Source organism: Prinia subflava, chromosome 30 (assembly GCF_021018805.1).
Source record: "Prinia subflava isolate CZ2003 ecotype Zambia chromosome 30, Cam_Psub_1.2, whole genome shotgun sequence".
Lineage (NCBI taxonomy): Eukaryota > Metazoa > Chordata > Aves > Passeriformes > Cisticolidae > Prinia > Prinia subflava.
In genome coordinates, this window is record NC_086276.1 from 1721215 (window position 1) to 1739412 (window position 18198).

An 18198-nucleotide genomic window follows, 5' to 3' on the forward strand; every position below is an offset into this window, starting at 1 on the left:
AGGGTCCCGTAGTGTAGGGGTTTGCAGATGAACACGTAGCGGTCATAATACATGATGGTCAGCAGGAAATACTCTACTGACATAAGAAGGCCCAGAGCCCTTGTGTCAGCCCAGCCTTCACCCTGCTCCAAGAGCACTGCTGGCACCCTGCTTGTCCCGTGCTCCCTGATAACCCCATCAGGCCTGAAAGCTTCCTTATTGCTTGGATTTTCCCATCCATCTGAGCAGGATGTTCATGTTTGCTCTGATGAAGGTACAGTGCCATTCCAGGGACGTGGACACCCCTGGATGTCTTGGCTGGGCTGGAGCTCTGTGGGGATGGTGTGGGGCAGGGACCCAACTCTGAGGTTTTGCTACCTCTGCAGGCTGTCACAGATGAAGAGGAAGACATGGAGGTGGATGAAGAAGAGAGTGCAGTGGAAGAGATGGATGTGGACGTAGAGGAAGGAACAGTGGAAGACATGGACGTAGATAGAGACCTTGATACAGAGGAGGAAATGGAGGTGGATGAAGATGAGACAAGAGTTGAAGACATGGAGGTCGATGTGGAAGAGGAGATGGTAGAGGACATGGAGGTGGATGTGGAGGAGGAGATTGAAGATATGGAGGTGGATGAGAACGATGAGGAGGAGGCCATGGTGTTGGGATGAGGACCATGCCAGCAGCAGAACAGGCATGTGCTCCCCACAGGCAGAGTGGGTCCCCTGCTGCCAGGCTGGGGCTGGGCTGGGTGCTCCCTGCTCAGGGACACGGTGCCCCGGGCACTGGATCCTGGTGGACATCCCTGGCCTGCCCTGGACTTGCCTGGGGCCAAACAAGCCCCGTCCCAGCTGGGGCACAGCCCCCGGCTGCAGGCAGGCTCAGTTGTGGCAGCAGAGACCCCCTGTGCCAGCCTGTGCCAGCCTGGGAGCACATGGAACAGCCCTGGTACCTGACTTGAACTTGCTTTTCTTCCAGGTCTCAGGAAGATCCTGGAAAGAGAGGCCACAATTCTGTATATATGTTCTAGAGTTAGTTCTTATCTTCAGGATTTAGGTTGCAGAGTTCGTTGTCTTAGGATCTAGGTTTTAGGGGGTTTTTTTTATCCTGTAAATATGTTTCATGTGTTTTTGTTAGATATGTTCTTATGTAAATACGTTCTAGAGATTGTTGCTGTTACAAATATTCTTACAATGTAAATATGTTCTCTAGTGCATGTTTGTTGCTGTTGTTCTGTAAATAAACAATCTCTGTTTTTCACAGCCCAGGTCTCTCTGCATTTGCTTTGTGCACAGGCAGCATTTCCAAAGTGGTGGTCTCCACTTGGTGCAGGTTGCCAGGGCTGGAGGTGCCTGGGGGAGCTGGCACAGCCAGCCCAGGAGTGGGGGTCCCTGTGCACAGAGGGCTCCCCCTGACAGAGGTCACGCTCTGCTTGCCCTTTCTCGGGACACCCTTGGGGTGTGCAGGGCCAAATCCCTGTGGGCCCTGTGCCATGGGATGCCAGGAGGGAGCAGGGCTGAGGCTGCCTGGTCCTGCAGAGCCTCAGCCATGGCTCTCCTCTGGGCAGCCCCAGGGCTCCCGAGGCTGCACTGGGCTGCGGGCAAGCCCTGCTCCTGGGCACCCTGAGGGGCTGCAGCCAGCCTGGAGGGAGCTGCAGCACAGGGGCCTCTGGCCTGCATGCACCAAGATTGCCTTTGCAAACCCCTCTGGCACCACACTCTGCCACAAGCACAACAAGAACTGATCCTCCCAGGGGAAGGCATGACCTTCACTGGCACCAATTTGTCCCTTGCACTTTCTGGCACAGCAAAGGTCAGTGCTTGTCATCCCTGTTCTGCACTCCCTGCCTGGGCACCCAAACACCTGAACCCTCCAGAACATCTTGAATTAACACCAACCTGCAGGGAGCTCCGGGGGGAGAACCAACCCCCAACCACACAGAGAAATCCTTGACATTGAGAGTCTGGGGCAGAGCTGAAACTCAAGTATTTTAAGGCTAAGAGAGAGGCTTTTTCTTGCTGAATTCATTCTCCAAGGATAACAATAATGAAAGCTTTCAATCTCCTCACCTGCCACAGATGTGTATTGCCAAGGTTTGCTACTGGGCTGTGGCTGATTTTTATGAACCTGTTCAGAACTCTGATGCTGTTCCCACTGGCTCCAACACAGCTTTTGGGCACTTGGGGTGGCTGCAGCTCCAGCACCAGCCCTGGTGCACAGGAATTCCAGGAGGAGATCCACAGAAGGGATCAGCAATTGACAGAGAAAAACAGCAGTTTGCAAGGCCCCAATCCCCACAGCACTGCAGACTGGGGGAACCCAGCCTCTGCATTTACACTTCAGCCTCTGTGCCTCACTTTTGCTCTCACTGAAGTCCCCCCAGTTTCCTCATGCTCAGATTTCCAAGATCATTCAAAGCAGCATTAGGGGCAGGGATAGATGATGGGAACTGTCCCAAGGCTGGACAAAATTTCTCTTCTCAGGCCTGACAAGTGCAGCCAAGGAGAGAGGAAAAGCCTGCCTGAAAGAGGTGTGCAATCAAAGCAGTAATCAATTTTCGGTCTAATGACAGAAACTGAAGATGTTCTCAATGTTCAGAACAAGATCAGCAGCTCCAGGCACAGGAGGGATGCGACAAAAAGCAGAAAAATCCTGAATGTTTCACTTAGTAACAAACGCCTGTGAAAGGGATCCCAGCACATCATCTCACAATGGGAGGAAAAAACACAGCAAGAAAGGGCTGATGTGGAACATTCATCTCATCACATCCGCGGGGGCTCTCCACCCTTTTCCACCCCATTCCTGGATGGAAAGGGACTGTAGGGATGTGGGGTCCGTGCTTGGGAGCAGCAAATCCCAGTGTTGAGCTGGCAGAGTGTGAGGGGTGGAAAACTGAGCTCTTGCACATGCAGTGTTTTGTGTTGTTGGAAGTCTTAAATCCCACCTCTCTGGTGGCATGAAGTGGGTGCTACTAATCCAATTTCTAAACTGTCAGGCATCAAGCTGACACTACTTTAGGACTTTTTTTAAAAAAGACAATTTAAACAAATCTCTGCCCCTTTCCATTCTCTCTCTTCCACAGTTCATGACAGAAGAAAGGACAGAAAGAGCGTTTTGGCAACAATGCTTGCAGAACTCTACAAATAATATAAAAACTGCCCTGCTACACTCTCAGCTGTTACAGCCCTAGAGAGTATTGACAGTCTTTGCTCACAGAGCCACAATTTTGCTGAGATTTCTACCACACCACAGGACAGTCATTTTTTGTTTGTCTCCTGGAAATGCCTCCAGCACTTCTAAGTATCAAGGCAGACACAAGCCTCTTTCAATGGCCCTTGGAACTGGACATGTGAAACGAGGTACACAAAGCCAAAGGACAGCTGAACCTGTGATCCCGGAATGGGTCTTCCCATCCTTCCCAGGAAGATGAACAGGAATCACTGTTTTGCCAGGGAAACTGCATCAGCTGGGAATTTGGTGTAGAAAATGTGGTTCCTGCTCCTCTCACAGCCAAAATTCCTACACACTTCTTGCAAGACCTTCTTACATAAGGCCCATGTTCAGCTGAGTGACAGTGAAGCAAAATGGCAATCCATTCTGGAAATGGAATCAATTCTCCTGCACACAATCTCCTCCATCCGTGTGGATGGTTACTCACGGGCACACAGGAGTAAGGAAGGAACCCAAATACAGCATTGTACATCAAGGCATTCATGTTGAGGGATGAACAGATCTGGCAGAGAGATGGAAACCTGCCCTGAAAACCCCGTTCAGGGAGAGCCTGAGCCCTTTGGTGGTTCTGGGCATGAAGATGCTCAGGATCCTGCACAGCTGCTCAGCAGGCAGTGGGATTGTGCCTGAATGTCCCTCTGGAAATGCCAGTGGCTCAAGTGAGAGCTGTGGGAATGATTTCCATTGCAGTGAGAGGGGCCACAGTCCTGCCAGGGCCTTTCCTCAGCAGCAAAGAGCAGCCTGGAGGGTGGGCAAGGCTGGATCTGTAGCACTGCGTGCTCATCCTGCACCTTCATGTAGAGCTGCCCCCAAAGTTGCCATGGGTGGCTTTTGATATTTCTGCTGTTGTGGCTATTTTGGAGCAGCTGTTCTATGTAGCTTTTCATGGTGATCCTGTGGGAAGGCAGCCATTTGCCTGCTGTGATGTCCTCACAACTTATACTAACTCATCATCCCCTTTGGATTGATTTAGGGTTTTTAATCTATTTGTTAGATTGCTTTGTTCGGGTTTGCTTGTTTGGGTTTTGTATGTCTTGGTTTGCTTTTTTATTTACCTTGTTACAAATGACTGGTGAAGTTGGCAGAGCCAAATTCCAGAAATTGTAAACCAGGATCAACTTTCCAGAGATTCCATTTTGACTGGGTCTAGCTGCTTCCCCCAGATTCAGGATCACCCCTATATTTTCAAGTTTTTCTCTGCATCATCAGCCTGCCCAGACTCTGCTCGGTGTTTCACAAATGGACAAGACAATGGATCTTGTGCCAAGCTTCCTTTCAAACAGCAAAACCTGGGTCAGCATGAGAGAAAAGAAGGAAAAAGAAAGAAAATATTCACCAGTTGGAACAGAGCCAGTGTCCCACCATCTCCCCTGCACCAGTATTAATTTTGTACATTTAGAGACAAACCTGGCTCTAAAGCTGCCATCTCTCAGTCCCTGATGCTGTTTGCTGCCCCTCAGCCCTGACTGCCACTGATCTGCCTGCCTGCTGTGCATGTGGGGCTGGGGATGCTCAGCCTGCAAAGAGAGGGCCATGGGGAGGCCTCAGTGCAGCAGTGCAGGGCTGGAAGGGTCCCCCAGGAAAGATGGGCACAGAGTGTTCAGCAGGGCCTGTGCAGAGAGGGCAAGGGGGGATGGCTTTCAAGGGCAGGAGGTGGACTGGAGTTGGGAGTGGAAGGTTCAGGAAGATGTTCTTTTGCACTGAGGGTGCTGAGGCACTGGGCCAGGCTGGGCACGCAGGCTGTGGATGCCCCATCCTTGGCAACAGCCAAGGCCAGCTGGGAACAGGGCTCTGAGCAACAGGGTGTGGGCAAGATTGCTCAGGTTGACACAAGATGATCTTCAGGCTCCCGCCCAAGCCCAAGAAAGCTCAGGGCTTCCATCATTCTCTGGTTGCCAGTGTCCACTTGAGAGCCAGCCTGGACTCCTGGCAGCTGGGATGTCACAGTGCATGTTCCAAGTGGAACTGGCAGCACCCAGCAAAGAGCACAACACAACCATTGGCCCTTGTGTCAGCCCAGCTTCACCCTGCTCCAGGAGCACTGCTGGCACCCTGCTTGTCCCTTGCACCCTGACAACCCCATCAGGCCTGAAAGCTTCCTTATTGCTTGGATTTTCCCATCCATCCGAGCAGGATGTTCATGTTTGCTCTGATGAAGGTACAGTGCTATTCCAGGGACATGCATATCCCTGGTCTTCCTGGGTGGACTGGAGCTGTGTGGGGATAGTGTGGGACAAGGACCCCACTCTAAGGTTTTTCTTCCTCTGCAGGTTTCATCAGTCCTGAAAGCTGCCTATTTTTGGGATTTGGCCATCCGTCTCTGCTGCTGGATGGTGATTTTTGTCCCAGTGGAGGTACGGTGCCATTCCAGGGAGGTGGACACCCGTGGATGTCTTGGCTGGGCTGGAGCTGTGTGAGGATGGTGTGGGACAGGGACCCCACTCTGAGCTTTTGCTACCTCTGCAGGCTGTCACAGATAGTGTGGAAGACATGGAAGTGGATTTAAAGATGGATAGAGAGGAAGAGATGGAAGTTGATGGAGAAGAGAGTGGAATGGAAGAGATGGAAGTGGATGTAGAGGAGGAAGGAGTGGAAGACATGGATGTAGATATAGAGTTTGATAGAGAGGAGAACACGGAGGTGGACAGGGATGAGAGCGGAGATGAAGAAATGGATGTGGATATGGTGGAAGAGACAGAGGAAGAAATGGAGGTGGATGTGGAAGAGGAGAGGGTAGAGGACATGGAGGTTGATGTGGAAGAGGAGATTGAAGATATGGAGATTGATGCAGAAGATGAGGAGGAGCCCATGGTGTTGGGATGAAGACCGTGCCAGCAGCAGAACAGGCATGTGCTCCCCACAGGCAGAGTGGGTCCCTTGCTGCCAGGCTGGGGCTGGGCTGGGTGCTCCCTGCTCAGGGACACGGTGCCCTGGGCCCTGGATCCTGGTGGCCATCCCCGGCCTGTCCTGGGCTTGCTTGGGGCCACACAAGCCCCGTCCCAGCTGGGGCACAGCCCCCAGCCCCAGGCAGGCTCAGCTGTGGCAGCAGAGACCCGCTGTGCCAGCCTGTGCCAGCCTGGGAGCACCTGGAACAGCCCTGGTGCCTGACTTGCACTTGCTTTTCTTCCAGGTCTGAGAGACATCCAGGACACCCACCACCCTTCTGTATATACGTTTTGGAGTTTGTTGTTCTATTTAGGATATACATTTTTGACTTTGCTGTCTTTAGGATATACGTTTTAGGGTTTCTTTTTTATCTTTTGTAAATATGTTTCCTATGTTTTTGTAGATATGTTCACATGTAAATACGTTCTACAGATTGTTGCTGTTACAAATATTCTTACAATGAAAGCATGTTTGCTAGTTCATGTTTGTTACTGTTCTTCTGTAAATAAACAATCTCTGTTTTTCACAGCCCAGGTCTCTCTGCATTTGCTTTGGGCACAGGCAGCATTTCCAAAGTGGTGGTCTCCACTTGGTGCAGGTTGCCAGGGCTGGAGGTGCCTGGGGGAGCTGGCACAGCCAGCCCAGGAGTGGGGGTCCCTGTGCACAGAGGGCTCCCCCTGACAGAGGTCACCCTCTGCTTGTCCTTTCTCGGGACACCCTTGGGGTGTGCAGGGCCAAATCCCCGTGGGCCCTGTGCCATGGGATGCCAGGAGGGAGCAGGGCTGAGGCTGCCTGGTCCTGCAGAGCCTCAGCCATGGCTCTTCCCTGGGCAGCCCCAGGGCTCCCGAGGCTGCACTGGGCTGCGGGCAAGCCCTGCTCCTGGGCACCCTGAGGGGCTGCAGCCAGCCTGGAGGGAGCTGCAGCACAGGGGCCTCTGGCCTGCATGCACCAAGATTGCCTTTGCAAACCCCTCTGGCACCACACTCTGCCACAAGCACAACAAGAACTGATCCTCCCAGGGAAAGGCATGACCTTCACTGGCACCAATTTGTCCCTTGCACTTTCTGGCACAGCAAAGGTCAGCGCTTGTCATCCCTGTTCTGCACTCCCTGCCTGGGCACCCAAACATCTGAACCCTCCAGAACATCTTGAATTAGCACCAACCTGCAGGGAGCTCCGGGGGGAGAACCTACCCCCAACCACACAGAGAAATCCTTAACATTGGGAGCCTGGGACAGAGCTGAAACTCAAGGATTTTAATGGCAAGAGAGAGGCTTTGTATTGCTGAATTCATTCTCCAAGGATAACAATAATTAAAGCTTTCAGTCTCCTCACCTGCCACAGATGTGTATTGCTGAGGTTTGCTTCTGGTTTATGACGGATTTTTTATGAACCTGTTCAGAACTCTGGTGCTGTTCCTGCCTAAGGTGCAGAGATGATATTTCAGAGCCAGATGAGCTCAGCACTCAGCTTGTGCAACACACAGAATTTCCAGAGCCAGACATGCAGGCCATGCAAACTGATCCTTTTTCACCTCTGTGCAAAGATCATTCTTAGGACGGCACTGATGGAGCACACACCTCTCAGAGCTGTCCCTTCTATCCAGCTCTCCCAGTCACTTCACACACTTCACTCCAAGCACTTTCTGACAGAGCTCAGCAGCACATGGCATTTAATCCTGCTTTTTCTTCACCTTTTTCTGAGCTCTCTCCACACACGGTGTGTGGGCTCTGCAGCAGCATCAAGGTGTCACCTCCCTGACACTGAGGGTCACGTCACAACTTTTCACCAAAAGCAGCAAAGCAATGATTCCCACTGGCTCCCACACGGCTTTTGGGCACTTGGTGTGGCTGCAGCTCCAGCACCAGCCCTGGTGCACAGGAATTCCAGGAGGAGATCCACAGAAGGAATCAGCCATTGACAGAGAAAAACAGCAGTTTGCAAGGCCCCAATCCCCACAGCACTGCAGACTGGGGGAACCCAGCCTCTGCATTTACATTTGGCCTCTGTGCCTCACTATTGCTCTCACTAAGGTCCCCCCAGTTTCCCTCATGCTCACATTTCCAAGATGATTCAAAGCAGCATTAGGGGCAGGGATAGATGATGGGAACTGTCCCAAGGCTGGACAAAATTTTTCTTCTCAGGCCTGACAAGTGCAGCCAAGGAGAGAGGAAAAGCCTGCCTGAAAGAGGTGTGCAATCAAAGCAGTAATGAAATTAAGGTCTAATGAGAGAAGCTGAAGAGTTTTTTAATGTATACATAAAGATACAGAGAAAAACATAGATTTAGATATAGATATAGTGTAACACGAGGCTGGTGGGTTGGAGAAAGACACACAACACAAGATCTTCTTGGGCTCAGACCAACAGCCACAATTTATTGTTCCAAGCTCCCTTTGATAGTGAGTTTGAATTTCCCAGCCTTGGGAAGCCTGCTGGTTGGGAATCTCTGCCCTGCCCAGATCTCTGGCCAGTGCTGTGTCTGCATCCAGGGCTTGGATGGGGTTGCCTGAGCTCTTTACTCCCCATGGCACTTCTAGAACAAGCCAGGCCAGCCCAGTTGGGTCTGTTATGGTCACACTCATTATGTCCAGCTGTAAACCAGCTGGACCTTGCTACGTCTCCTCCCTTGGTTTTGATTCAAATGCCAATTGTTTGCTGTTATCCCATTTGCAAGGGCCCTTTTGCAGATGGGGTAACAGCAGGCAGCATGGGTTTAATTTGAAGGAGGTTTTGTCCAACTTCATCCTCCTCAGCCAGTGATGTGTCCCATGTAGCCCTGGAGTTGCAGCACTCACTGCCAGGAGCTGTCAGGCCAGATCACAATCTTCTAGGCTAGCGTGGGACAGGTTAACGCTTATGGGTACAAATTACAGCTTAGCACTGAAACAAGAAAACATTCAACTTTGAAAACTGGGAGAAAAAACGATGAACAGAAAAACAGTTCTTAAACAGAAAAAAACACCTTGTAAACAGAACAACAGTTTGTAAACAAATAGAACCCTTCAATGAGCTGTCAATTGAAGAGTCCCAGATCCCCATGAGGTGGGTGAAGAAGCTGTTTCTGTCCCTGTTCCACACACGGCTCCACAGCGTCTGCTGAGGGCCCTCAGGAGAATGCTGCTTGTGCTCCTGGACAGGACCTAAGGCAGGACGGACACGTCTGGCAGGTACCCAAAGCCTTCCAGTGTCCTTGCAAAGCACTTGGCAGGGCTGTACTGTCAGCAAACACCATTCCAATTGCTCTTGAGTCACAGACACAAGATCATTCTTGAAAGAGCTCTAGCATTCAAACTGTAAACACCTGGGACAACATTTGATAATTGACTGTGCAATTAGTTCAAAGACAGTGGGTGTCATCTTTTTTGGTTGATGAGGTGGAAACATTCATTCTGGAATGTGCAAAGGATCAGGCCAGTGTGTATTCCACTGTCCAGTAATACCAGTAGGATGAAAATTAACAATGAGAATAAACACAGTGATACACACCTCTGGGCATGTCCTGTGGACTTGTCTGTTTGTGCTAGCTTGCTCTGCTGTTTGGAGAGCAGCTTTTGCCTCTGGGGTTAATTTTCTGGGGGAAGTTAATTCAGAGTCACCCTTTAGGAGGTCAACTAAAGGTGCTCATTGAGAGTTGGTCAGTCCTAGGTAAGGTCTGACCCAGCCGATGGTACCCAAGAGTTTTTGTGCATTGTTTAGAGTTAGAATTTTGGTTGAAAATGGAATTGTTTGTGGCTGTATAGTCTGGTCCATTATTTTGAGTCCCAACTATTTCCAGGCTGGTTGCTGCTGCACTTTCTCTGGTGCTACCTGCAGCCCAAATGTTTTTAATGCTTGCAACAGGCTTGGCTGAATCAGGGAGAGTTCTTTTTTGGTTTGGGTTGCAATCAAAATGTCATCCATGTCATGGGAACAGTATGCCCCTGGGAATGGTTCTCTCACTGATGAGAGTACCTGAGCAGCACAGCCCTGACAGATTGTGGGGCTGTTTCCCCTGTTTTGGGGAAGTACTTTCCATTGAGAACCTTGCACTGGTGCAGTGTTATTAACAGAAGGCAGGGTAAAGGCAAACTTTGGGGTGTCCTCTGGGTGCAATGGAAGAGTGAACAAACAGTCCTTTAAGTGCACAGTCAGGATGTCCCAGGAGGCAGGAATCACTGCAGGAGATGGCAGACCAGGCTGCAACGTGCCCGTTCTCTCCATCACAGAATGGATTCTTCTCAGCTCATGGAGTAACCTCCACTATCCAGATTTCATTTTTATAACAAATACTGGGGTGTTCCAAGGGCTCATAGATGGCTCTGTGTGTCCTTGAACCAGTTGTTCCTGTACCAGGGTTCTTAGGGCATCTAGTTTCTCCTTTTTAAGGACCACTGTGGTCCCCACCCAGGCTGAGCAGTGAGCCATTTTAGAGCCAGGGTGGGACACTTTACACCCTCTAATGCAGTGGCCCCTGTCAAAAATCTGTTCCCACCTCAGCCCACTCCAGAGCCAGAGAACTCTGGGGAAGGGCTTCCCATCTGGGAATGTCAGATAGGATTGATTCCTCCTATTTAGATTGAAAAAGTGACATTTTGTGCTGATCCGGCCAAACAATGCCAATTTTGTTTGACCAGTGGGCAGGGTCAGCACCAAAGACACAGACACCCCCTGAAGGAATCAGTGTCATTTCCTACAGCTCAAAGCAGCAAAGGAGCACAAAAGGACAGCTCAGCAATGCCCCCAAGCGTCACTACCAAAGATTGCCCGCAGTGATGAAGAAAGATCCATCACCAGTTCCCCTCACACTTTCCCATCACCCACACCCACACATCAGCTGGGGGAAGCTGTCACAGCCAAGGACTGCAGAGCCACTCCCGGGCACTGGGAATTCCTGCAGGTGCCTCCAGCCACAGGTGAGGCTCCAGCCTGGCTGTGAGACGGCCCAGCTTTGATAGAGCTGAATAAACAAACTGACAGCACTTCTAGTGCAGGAACATCTGGTTTCATCCTCCTCTTGGATCCCTCCCAAAGCCTGGCCAGGGCCCAGGGAGGAACCAAGGGAGTTGCCTTTGACCATACAGCCCCAGACAAGGCCAGATGTCAGATTTCATGGCCTTGTCTGGCTTCTAAATACAGAAAGGTCAAGACCTGTTTCACTAAGGAGTGGATACATCTAGTACAATGCTAATGACCATGCATATTTTGTTAAGGAGCAGATACAAAGATACCCTTTGGTTGGAAGGTTCATCCAGAGGTCACCTTTGGCTCAGGGCCTGTTGTTCAGGCCTCACTCAGGCCTCTTGTCCAGGCCTTGCTCTTCAGGGTTTAAGTGCTGGGTTTGACAGTGCTGGCTTAACACTTGCACTTGATGAGCTCAGAGGTCTTTTCCAACAGAAAGGATTCTGTATTTCCATGATTTTATCTGCTGCATTCAGTCAGGTCCATGTTAGCAGCATTACTTTGGTCAAGAAGTTCCCTCTTGCTCAGCTCTTGTGGCCTAAGGCTTCAGCTCCTCCAGCTCCTCGTGCAAAGCTGCTCATGCTGAACGAGACGACTCCGAGAGAAGAACACAGTTCATGCAATTCCTTCTGGGACACTGAGAGGGCAGGGTGTGCAAACAGGAGCATTGTTTGCTGTGGCCTCCTCTCTGCCCTTCACGCCTTTCAGCGCTCACAAACAGCCCAGAGCTTTCTCCAAGAGTGCAATGGAGCAGCTGTTCCTGCTCCCTGCTCTGGCTCCTCCCAGGCTCTGACCTTGCCTGGTTTTGTCCCTCTTGCTGTGCCCTCTGTTCCCCTGGGCTCAGTGGCTGCTGCCCAGGACAGTGGAAGTGGCACAGATCCAGTGGTGGAGACCCTCCTTTCTCTGCCCTTGGAGCTGCCTGCTCACAGCAGCCTTTTCCCTCTGGAAGCTGCACATGGAGAGGGAGTCCTCACCTCTGTTCCTTGCACAAAGCCCAGGGCTGCAGAGCTGGGCCGGGCACAAGTGGGGCAGCACAGCAAACAGGGAGCTGCCAGTCCCTTCCAGCCCTGTGTGCTCAGAGTTTGGGCCTTGGAGCTGCGGGTGGGCAAAGGCAGCTGCTTCTGCTCCCTCTGTGTGTGCCCGTGTTGAGCAGTGCTGCTCCATCAGTCTGTGCCCAGCACCGGGGAAAAGCCTCAGCCCTGCAGGGCCAGGAGCTGCCGGGCTGTGCCTGAGCAGCTCAGCCAGCGGGAAGGGAGCTGCTCCACACGGGAACCAGCAGCAAAGGACACTCCTTTCTTAGGAAGGTTTTTCTATCAAAAAAAATAGAAAGAAAAAAAGAAGAAAGAAAAGAAAAAATGAGAACGATAAAAACAAATCCCGAATCTATAGTGAAAAATACTTAGTAACTTTGGATAAAGAGATAACTAATCTTTTTAAAATGAGATCTCAGTTATTTACTTTGTAAATGTGTTGATGGCATGGATCCATCCTACTGACCTCAGCAGCCCTTTAAAAAGATTTTGCAGTTTGTTTTCAGTATTGTTTTAAATTGTGGCAGAAGCAATAGGAAATTGCTGTGCCCCACCAGATCTAAGCAGGACTGGGAATCTAAATTTTGTCAAACCCCAAATCCTTTAGAAGATGACCTTCCTTCTCACCCAGTGAAGGAGCTGCACATTCCCTTGGAAGTTTTCAGAGATTTTTAAAGACACAAAGTCCCACTTACAGCTTTTTGCTCTGGTTTCGAGGTGCAGAAGGGCAATTAATTCTTCATCCATCAGCTCCAGACTGCACTGCCTTAGGAACACCATTCACTCGCCAGGTTTTGCTCAGTTGTGGCACTCCTAGAGGAGGAAGAAAGGGCAATTGCACAATTCCAGCCAAAAAGGAAGGAAGAGTGGGACAGACAAAACATCCTGTGAAGATCCAGGCGTTCAGCTGGGACTGTGGAGTGTTTGGGTTCTTGCCAATTGGATGTGGATCCCTACCTGCAATCTCTTGGCCAGCAGGAGAGTCTCACTCAGCTGCCAAAGCAGAAAGCTCAGGCGCTGTGCTCAGAAGGGGCTGGTGTGCTGCAAAGCTGTCAGAGCAATGTGAGGGCAGAGCGAGCCCAGCCGTGCCCAGGGCTGAGCCCAGCAGAGCCCTGGCAGAGCCCAGAGCAGCCTCAGCACCCGCAGAGCCCGGCTGCAAGGACAGAAACCAGAAACTGCCCGTCAGCTGAAGGCTCCTGTGCCTTGTCCCAGCCACCCGCAGTGCCCAGGCTGTGCTGGCCGTGCTCAGAGCTGGGCCCAAACCTCCCCATCACTGCTGCCCTTGGGGGCAGAGCAGGAGGGCAGCACATGTGCCCAGCCTGCAGCCAGCCATGCCACATCCAGCCCCTCAGCAGCTGCCCAGAGCCAAAAAGCAGCTGGACAGCCCAGGGAAGGATTTGTTGCCTCCAGACCAGCAAAGGGAGGAACCTTTGGTGCCCAGCCAGGCCATGCCATGCCCAGATCTGGGAGCATCCCCCTGGCTGTGGACTCACCTGCAGATTGGGCATGAAGCGTGTCTCTGAAGAAGGTGCCAGAATCAAACTCCATCATCTTCAGCTGCTGCTGACCAGGTGGAGGAAGAGATTGTCATCCCTGAGGTTGTCCTTGGTGTCTCCAGCAGCAGCCCCACCTGACAGAGCTTCTCCAGGGGCTCCTCCTTCCCTGGGGGCCAGAGCAGGCTGTCACTGTTCTGCCCAGCGCCCCAGCCGTCAGTGAAGAAGGACAACCAAAAGTAGGCTGGATGGTGGCCACCAGTGCTTGCTGGAGCAGGTCTCCAGCTAAGCTCCAGCACAGATGTTCCCATCTCAAGATCCCTGCTCAGAGCTACAGGCAGGACAAAAACAGTCTGCTCTTCTTTAGCACTGATTGCTATGAGATGTGTGGAATTGTTACCTGCCAGGATTTTGGATCCAATTGTGCACATGGACCTCTCCCATCTTCTAGGGCAGATGAACGCCCTGCAGCCAAGGATCATTGAAGAGGTCTTCTAAGGATGGCCTGTCCAAGGGTTGCATGGACAAACACCTCTTAATGACATCCTGGCACTCTGAAGAGACAAACCAGAATCTATCAGTCACTTGGAGAAGGATCCCGTCTACTTTGGCCCCCCATTCCCATGCCCAGGCCATGCTGGGTGTGCCCAGAGCTGTGCCTAAACTTCCCGATGCATTGTCTGTTTGAAGGAGAGCAGCAGAGCAGGACATGTGCCCCCTCCCCAGCAGCTGCCAGAGCAGGGTGCTCATGAGGCTGCTGCTGTCTCCCAGCACTGGTATTCCCCTGTGCCCAGAGATGAGGATCCACCTGGAGAGAGCCATCGTGGGAACAAGATGCGGCCCCAGATGATCTGCTGGCCCCTCCTGAACGGGTGCTTCCCCACGACCAGGTGGTACAGCAGGAGGCCCAGGGACCAGATTGTTGCTGCCTCGCCGTGGTAGCGCTGCTGGTGGATCCACTCTGGTGGGCTGTAGGACAGGGTTCCTGTGGAACACAGACACAGTTCATCAGGGGATGAACTCCTAGAGCCTGGCCACAGCATCCCTGGGCATGTGGGGGCTGGCCCCCTCCCACCCCCAGACAAAAGCAACTTGGCTCAAGACATCATGCTGTTGCCAGCAGCAAGAGGGGGAAGGCCCGGTGCTACAGCCAGGCTGGGCCAGGAGATGCCCAGGAACATCCCCTGAGGGGGCTCACCTGCAAATTGGGTGTAGGCTGTGTCTTGGAGGAAGGCGCCACAGCCAAAGTCGATGAGTTTGAGCTCTCTGGTGGCCAGGTCGAGCAGGATGTTCTCGGGCTTGATGTCCCTGTGCAGGACTCCGCAGCTGGTGCAGTGCCGCACGGCCTCCAGCACCTGGCGGAACAGCGCCCGCGCCTCCTCCTCCGGCAGGAACCTCCGCTCCGCCAGGAAAGCCGACAGGTCCTGGCACCGCTCCGGACGCTCCAGCACCAACAAGAAGCTGTCGGGGAGCTCAAGCCACTCCAGGAGCTGAATGACAGCCGCACAGCCAGCGGACACCTTGTCCAGCAGCACGATCTCCAGGGGCGCACGGGCGCCGTTGGGCTGCGGGAGGAGCACGATGCCGTCAGTGGGGCTGAGGCCGTGCCGGGGCTCTGGGAGCCCTCAGCCAGCCCCGGCTGCTCTGGGCGCCCCGCTCAGCCCAGGCCCGCTCTCCCCGCAGGGCTCCCGGCGGCTCCCACCCTGCCGGGCCCCGGCTCCTCGCCGCCCGCCACGGCCCGGCTTCTGCCGCTGGCCCCGCTCACTCACCAGCTCGCCCCAGAGCCGGATGCGATCCCGCGGCACGCATTTGATGGCCACCTGCGAGCAAGGGACAGCAGCGGGCTGAGCTCACCGACCGCCCCGCTGCGGTCCGATCTTCTCCTCCTGCTCCGCCCTCCTCCTCCTCCGCCCGCCCCCGGCCCCGCCGCTCACCGGGGCGCCGTCCGACACTCGTGTCCCCGAGTAGACGCTGCCGAATCCTCCGCGCCCCAGCAGCGAACCCAGCCGGTACCGGTCCTGCAGGGCCTCCTGCGCCTTCCCTGCGGGCGACACGCGGCCGTCAGCGCTCGGCCCGGGGCCAGACACGGCCCCCGAGCGCCCCCCGAGCGGCCCGGGCCGGGCATCCCCAGCCGCGCCGGGCCCCGGCGGTTCGGGGCCGGCGGCTGCGCTGCCGAGCGGCGGAGCTCGGGCCGGGGAAGCCGCAGCGGAGGCGGCGGGAGCGGCCGCGCCGCGTGTGTCCTCCGCGGGGCCCGGGAGGAGGCGGCGCCGGGCTCGGGGCCGGCACCGGGGCCGAGGCCGTGCCCGCCCCAGGCGCAGCCAAAGGGTGGCGATGCCGCCCCAGCCCCAGGCACTGATCCCGGCCCAGCAGCGCCACCTCCAGCACGGCCAGAGCCGGACCCAGGCGAGACCGCGGGGGGACGCCCGGGGACAGGGACGGGGCAGCCCCGCCCGGGGCCGGGGGCGGGCCGGGGGCATGTCCCGGCCCGGCAGGGGGAGAGGGAAAGGCCGGGACGGGGACACCGAGAGGGGCTGGGGAGACCGGGAAAGGGACACCAGGAGAGACTGCGGGACACGGAGAGAGAGTGCAGGACAGTGGGAGAGGGAGAGGGGGAACAGGAGGTGAGGAGGGTCGCAGAGTTCGGAGACTCCGCAAAGTCGCTGCCGCCGCCGCTGCCGCCGCTGCCGCCGCTGCCGCCGCTGCCGCCGCTGCCGCCGCTGCCGCCGCTGCCGCCGAAGCCCCGGGGCCGTTTGTCCGCGTGTCCGTTCCACGGCCGAGCCCCGCGCGCCCCGGGGGCAGCCCCTGAGCCTGTCCAAACACGGGAACTTGGCCCTGTGCAGCCCAGACCCAGAGTCCTGACTCCTGCGCTGTGCCAGAGGAATCCCCTCGCTTGCTGTTCTGCATTGTCCCTGCTCAGGCTCACACACTGCCGGGGCACATTCCCTGCCTGCAGGATTCATGCCCGACCCAAGCACTACACTTATGTCTCCAGCACTGCTTGACAACAAAAACAGGGGAAGGCAAACTGTGTCTACAGCCCATGGTACTTTAGAGTGTCTAAAACTCACTAAGTCACCGATCTTCGAGCTGAGATCCCTTTGGAATTAATGGCATGGACAAGTAGTGCAACATGGAAAAGGGAAGCATAGAAAGAAATAGAGGAAAACTGCTTGGTTAGTTTCTTTCATTTTCATTTCCCTTCTGGAAAGCTGTTTCAGTTTTCCAGCAATCTTCTCCACAGTCCCAGCTGCTCTTTCCAAGAACCTTTCATGGAGAATGAGGTCCAGCTTCTGTCACAAGATGTGCCAGCAACTCCAGCTTCTCTTGGATTTCCATCCTGTGAGTGCAGCACGACTTTTCCAGCAAAGCAGGACAAATGTCTGGAGAATTTTACCATTTCTCTGTCCCTTTCCCTGTGGACTGGGCAGTTGTGCCATTGGTAAGGTTTCAAAGTTGCGGTTCTAAGCCAAGAAAACAGGAGGTGATAACCAGGCCTAGCTGGGGAATGCAAGGCTGAGTGAATTCAGAGAAAGAATCTCCCTGACACTGGGTGAGCTCCCCGGGCTGGGCTCAGCTTCCTGCTGGGACTCTGCACAGGGCTGAGCTGCAGCTGGGATCAGCAGCAGCTGCAAATACCTCTGGGCATTCCCATTTTCTGCTGCTCAGAGCAAGCAATGAAGCGAGTGAAGAAGTTGAGGTTTGTGTTCCTCCTGGTGGTTTTTTTTTTTCATTTTATTTGACACTCCAGAGGGCAATTTCTGTGATGGCCTCTGTAAGTTGATTTGATTTCAGCAGCACCAGCAGCACCAGGGCTGTGTTGGAGCTCTGCAATTGTGGCCTGTGTGGCTTTAATTCCCCTCAACTCAGTGCCCAGGGACTTGGGAGCATTTCAATCTCTTCTTATCATGGTGCCTGCCACAAAACTCCTGTGAGTTCACTGTCACAAAAGCACAGTGGGTAGCAATGATGGAAAAAGGCAATTGCAGTTGAACTGCTCAAATTCAGTTGCAGCCAGAAGGGTGCAAGAGCAGACACCATCTCCAATTGGCAAGGCAAAGGCAAGAGCAGCCTGCTGCTGTCACCTGAGGGTGAGTCAAAGATGCTGCACAGAGCGCTGGAAGCCGAGCCTTTCTTTCTCTGGAGGCTGCTGAGGGCAGCCCAGGCGGGCCCTGAGCAGTCAGGGCTGTGTGTGGGTGATGGCTGCTGCAGTGCAGAGTCCAGCTGGAAAAGGCCCTTGGCAGGCGAGGCAGGAGCAGGCGGGAAGGGGCCGGCGCTGCTGCTGCTCCTGGCCGGGAGCCGCGGCTGGGCCGGGCCGGCGCCCGCTGCGCTGCGGCTGCTGCTGCTGCCAGAGCCGGGCGGGACTCGGGGACAGCGAATGGACATGGGGGGACAGCAAAGGCCTGCGGGGCTGCGGGGATGTTGGCGCTGGGGCCAGCGGCAGCACAGAGCTGCAGCCGCGATTAACCCCGAGGGGAGCGCTGGGGAAAGGCTCCATTTCAGCCTTTCTTGACGGGTGGCTGTGAAGGGAGCGAAATAAAAGGAGAACAAGCAGGGCCCGACCCCTTCTCCTTTGGGAGGAGCCGCGCGCCTGGGGCTGAAGGGCCGTGAGGGGCCGTGAGGGGATCTGAGGGAATGTGA

At 54.2% G+C, this 18198-nt stretch overlaps 2 protein-coding genes across 5 annotated transcripts in view; both read right to left on the reverse strand.

Moving 5' to 3' along the window:
* LOC134562720 (zinc finger protein 239-like) overlaps nt 1-18198 on the reverse strand; it is a 444533-nt gene that overhangs the window by 149050 nt on the left and 277285 nt on the right. The gene's annotated exons all lie outside the window — the stretch shown is intronic.
* On the reverse strand, nt 12210-17068 carry LOC134562696 (serine/threonine-protein kinase pim-2-like). Of its 2 annotated transcripts, XM_063420204.1 has the most exons (8): nt 15495-17068; nt 15330-15380; nt 14759-15125; nt 14369-14545; nt 13961-14114; nt 13561-13729; nt 12763-12880; nt 12210-12346 (listed from the first exon to the last, which is right to left on the reverse strand). In XM_063420204.1, exons 1-5 carry the CDS (start codon nt 16518-16520, stop codon nt 14008-14010), a joined length of 1728 nt encoding a protein of 575 aa, XP_063276274.1. In that variant the 5' UTR covers nt 16521-17068; the 3' UTR covers nt 12210-12346; nt 12763-12880; nt 13561-13729; nt 13961-14007. The 2 variants fall into 2 exon arrangements, with proteins under 2 accessions (XP_063276274.1, XP_063276275.1); XM_063420205.1 differs by lacking the exons at nt 12210-12346; nt 12763-12880 and adding an exon at nt 12928-13220.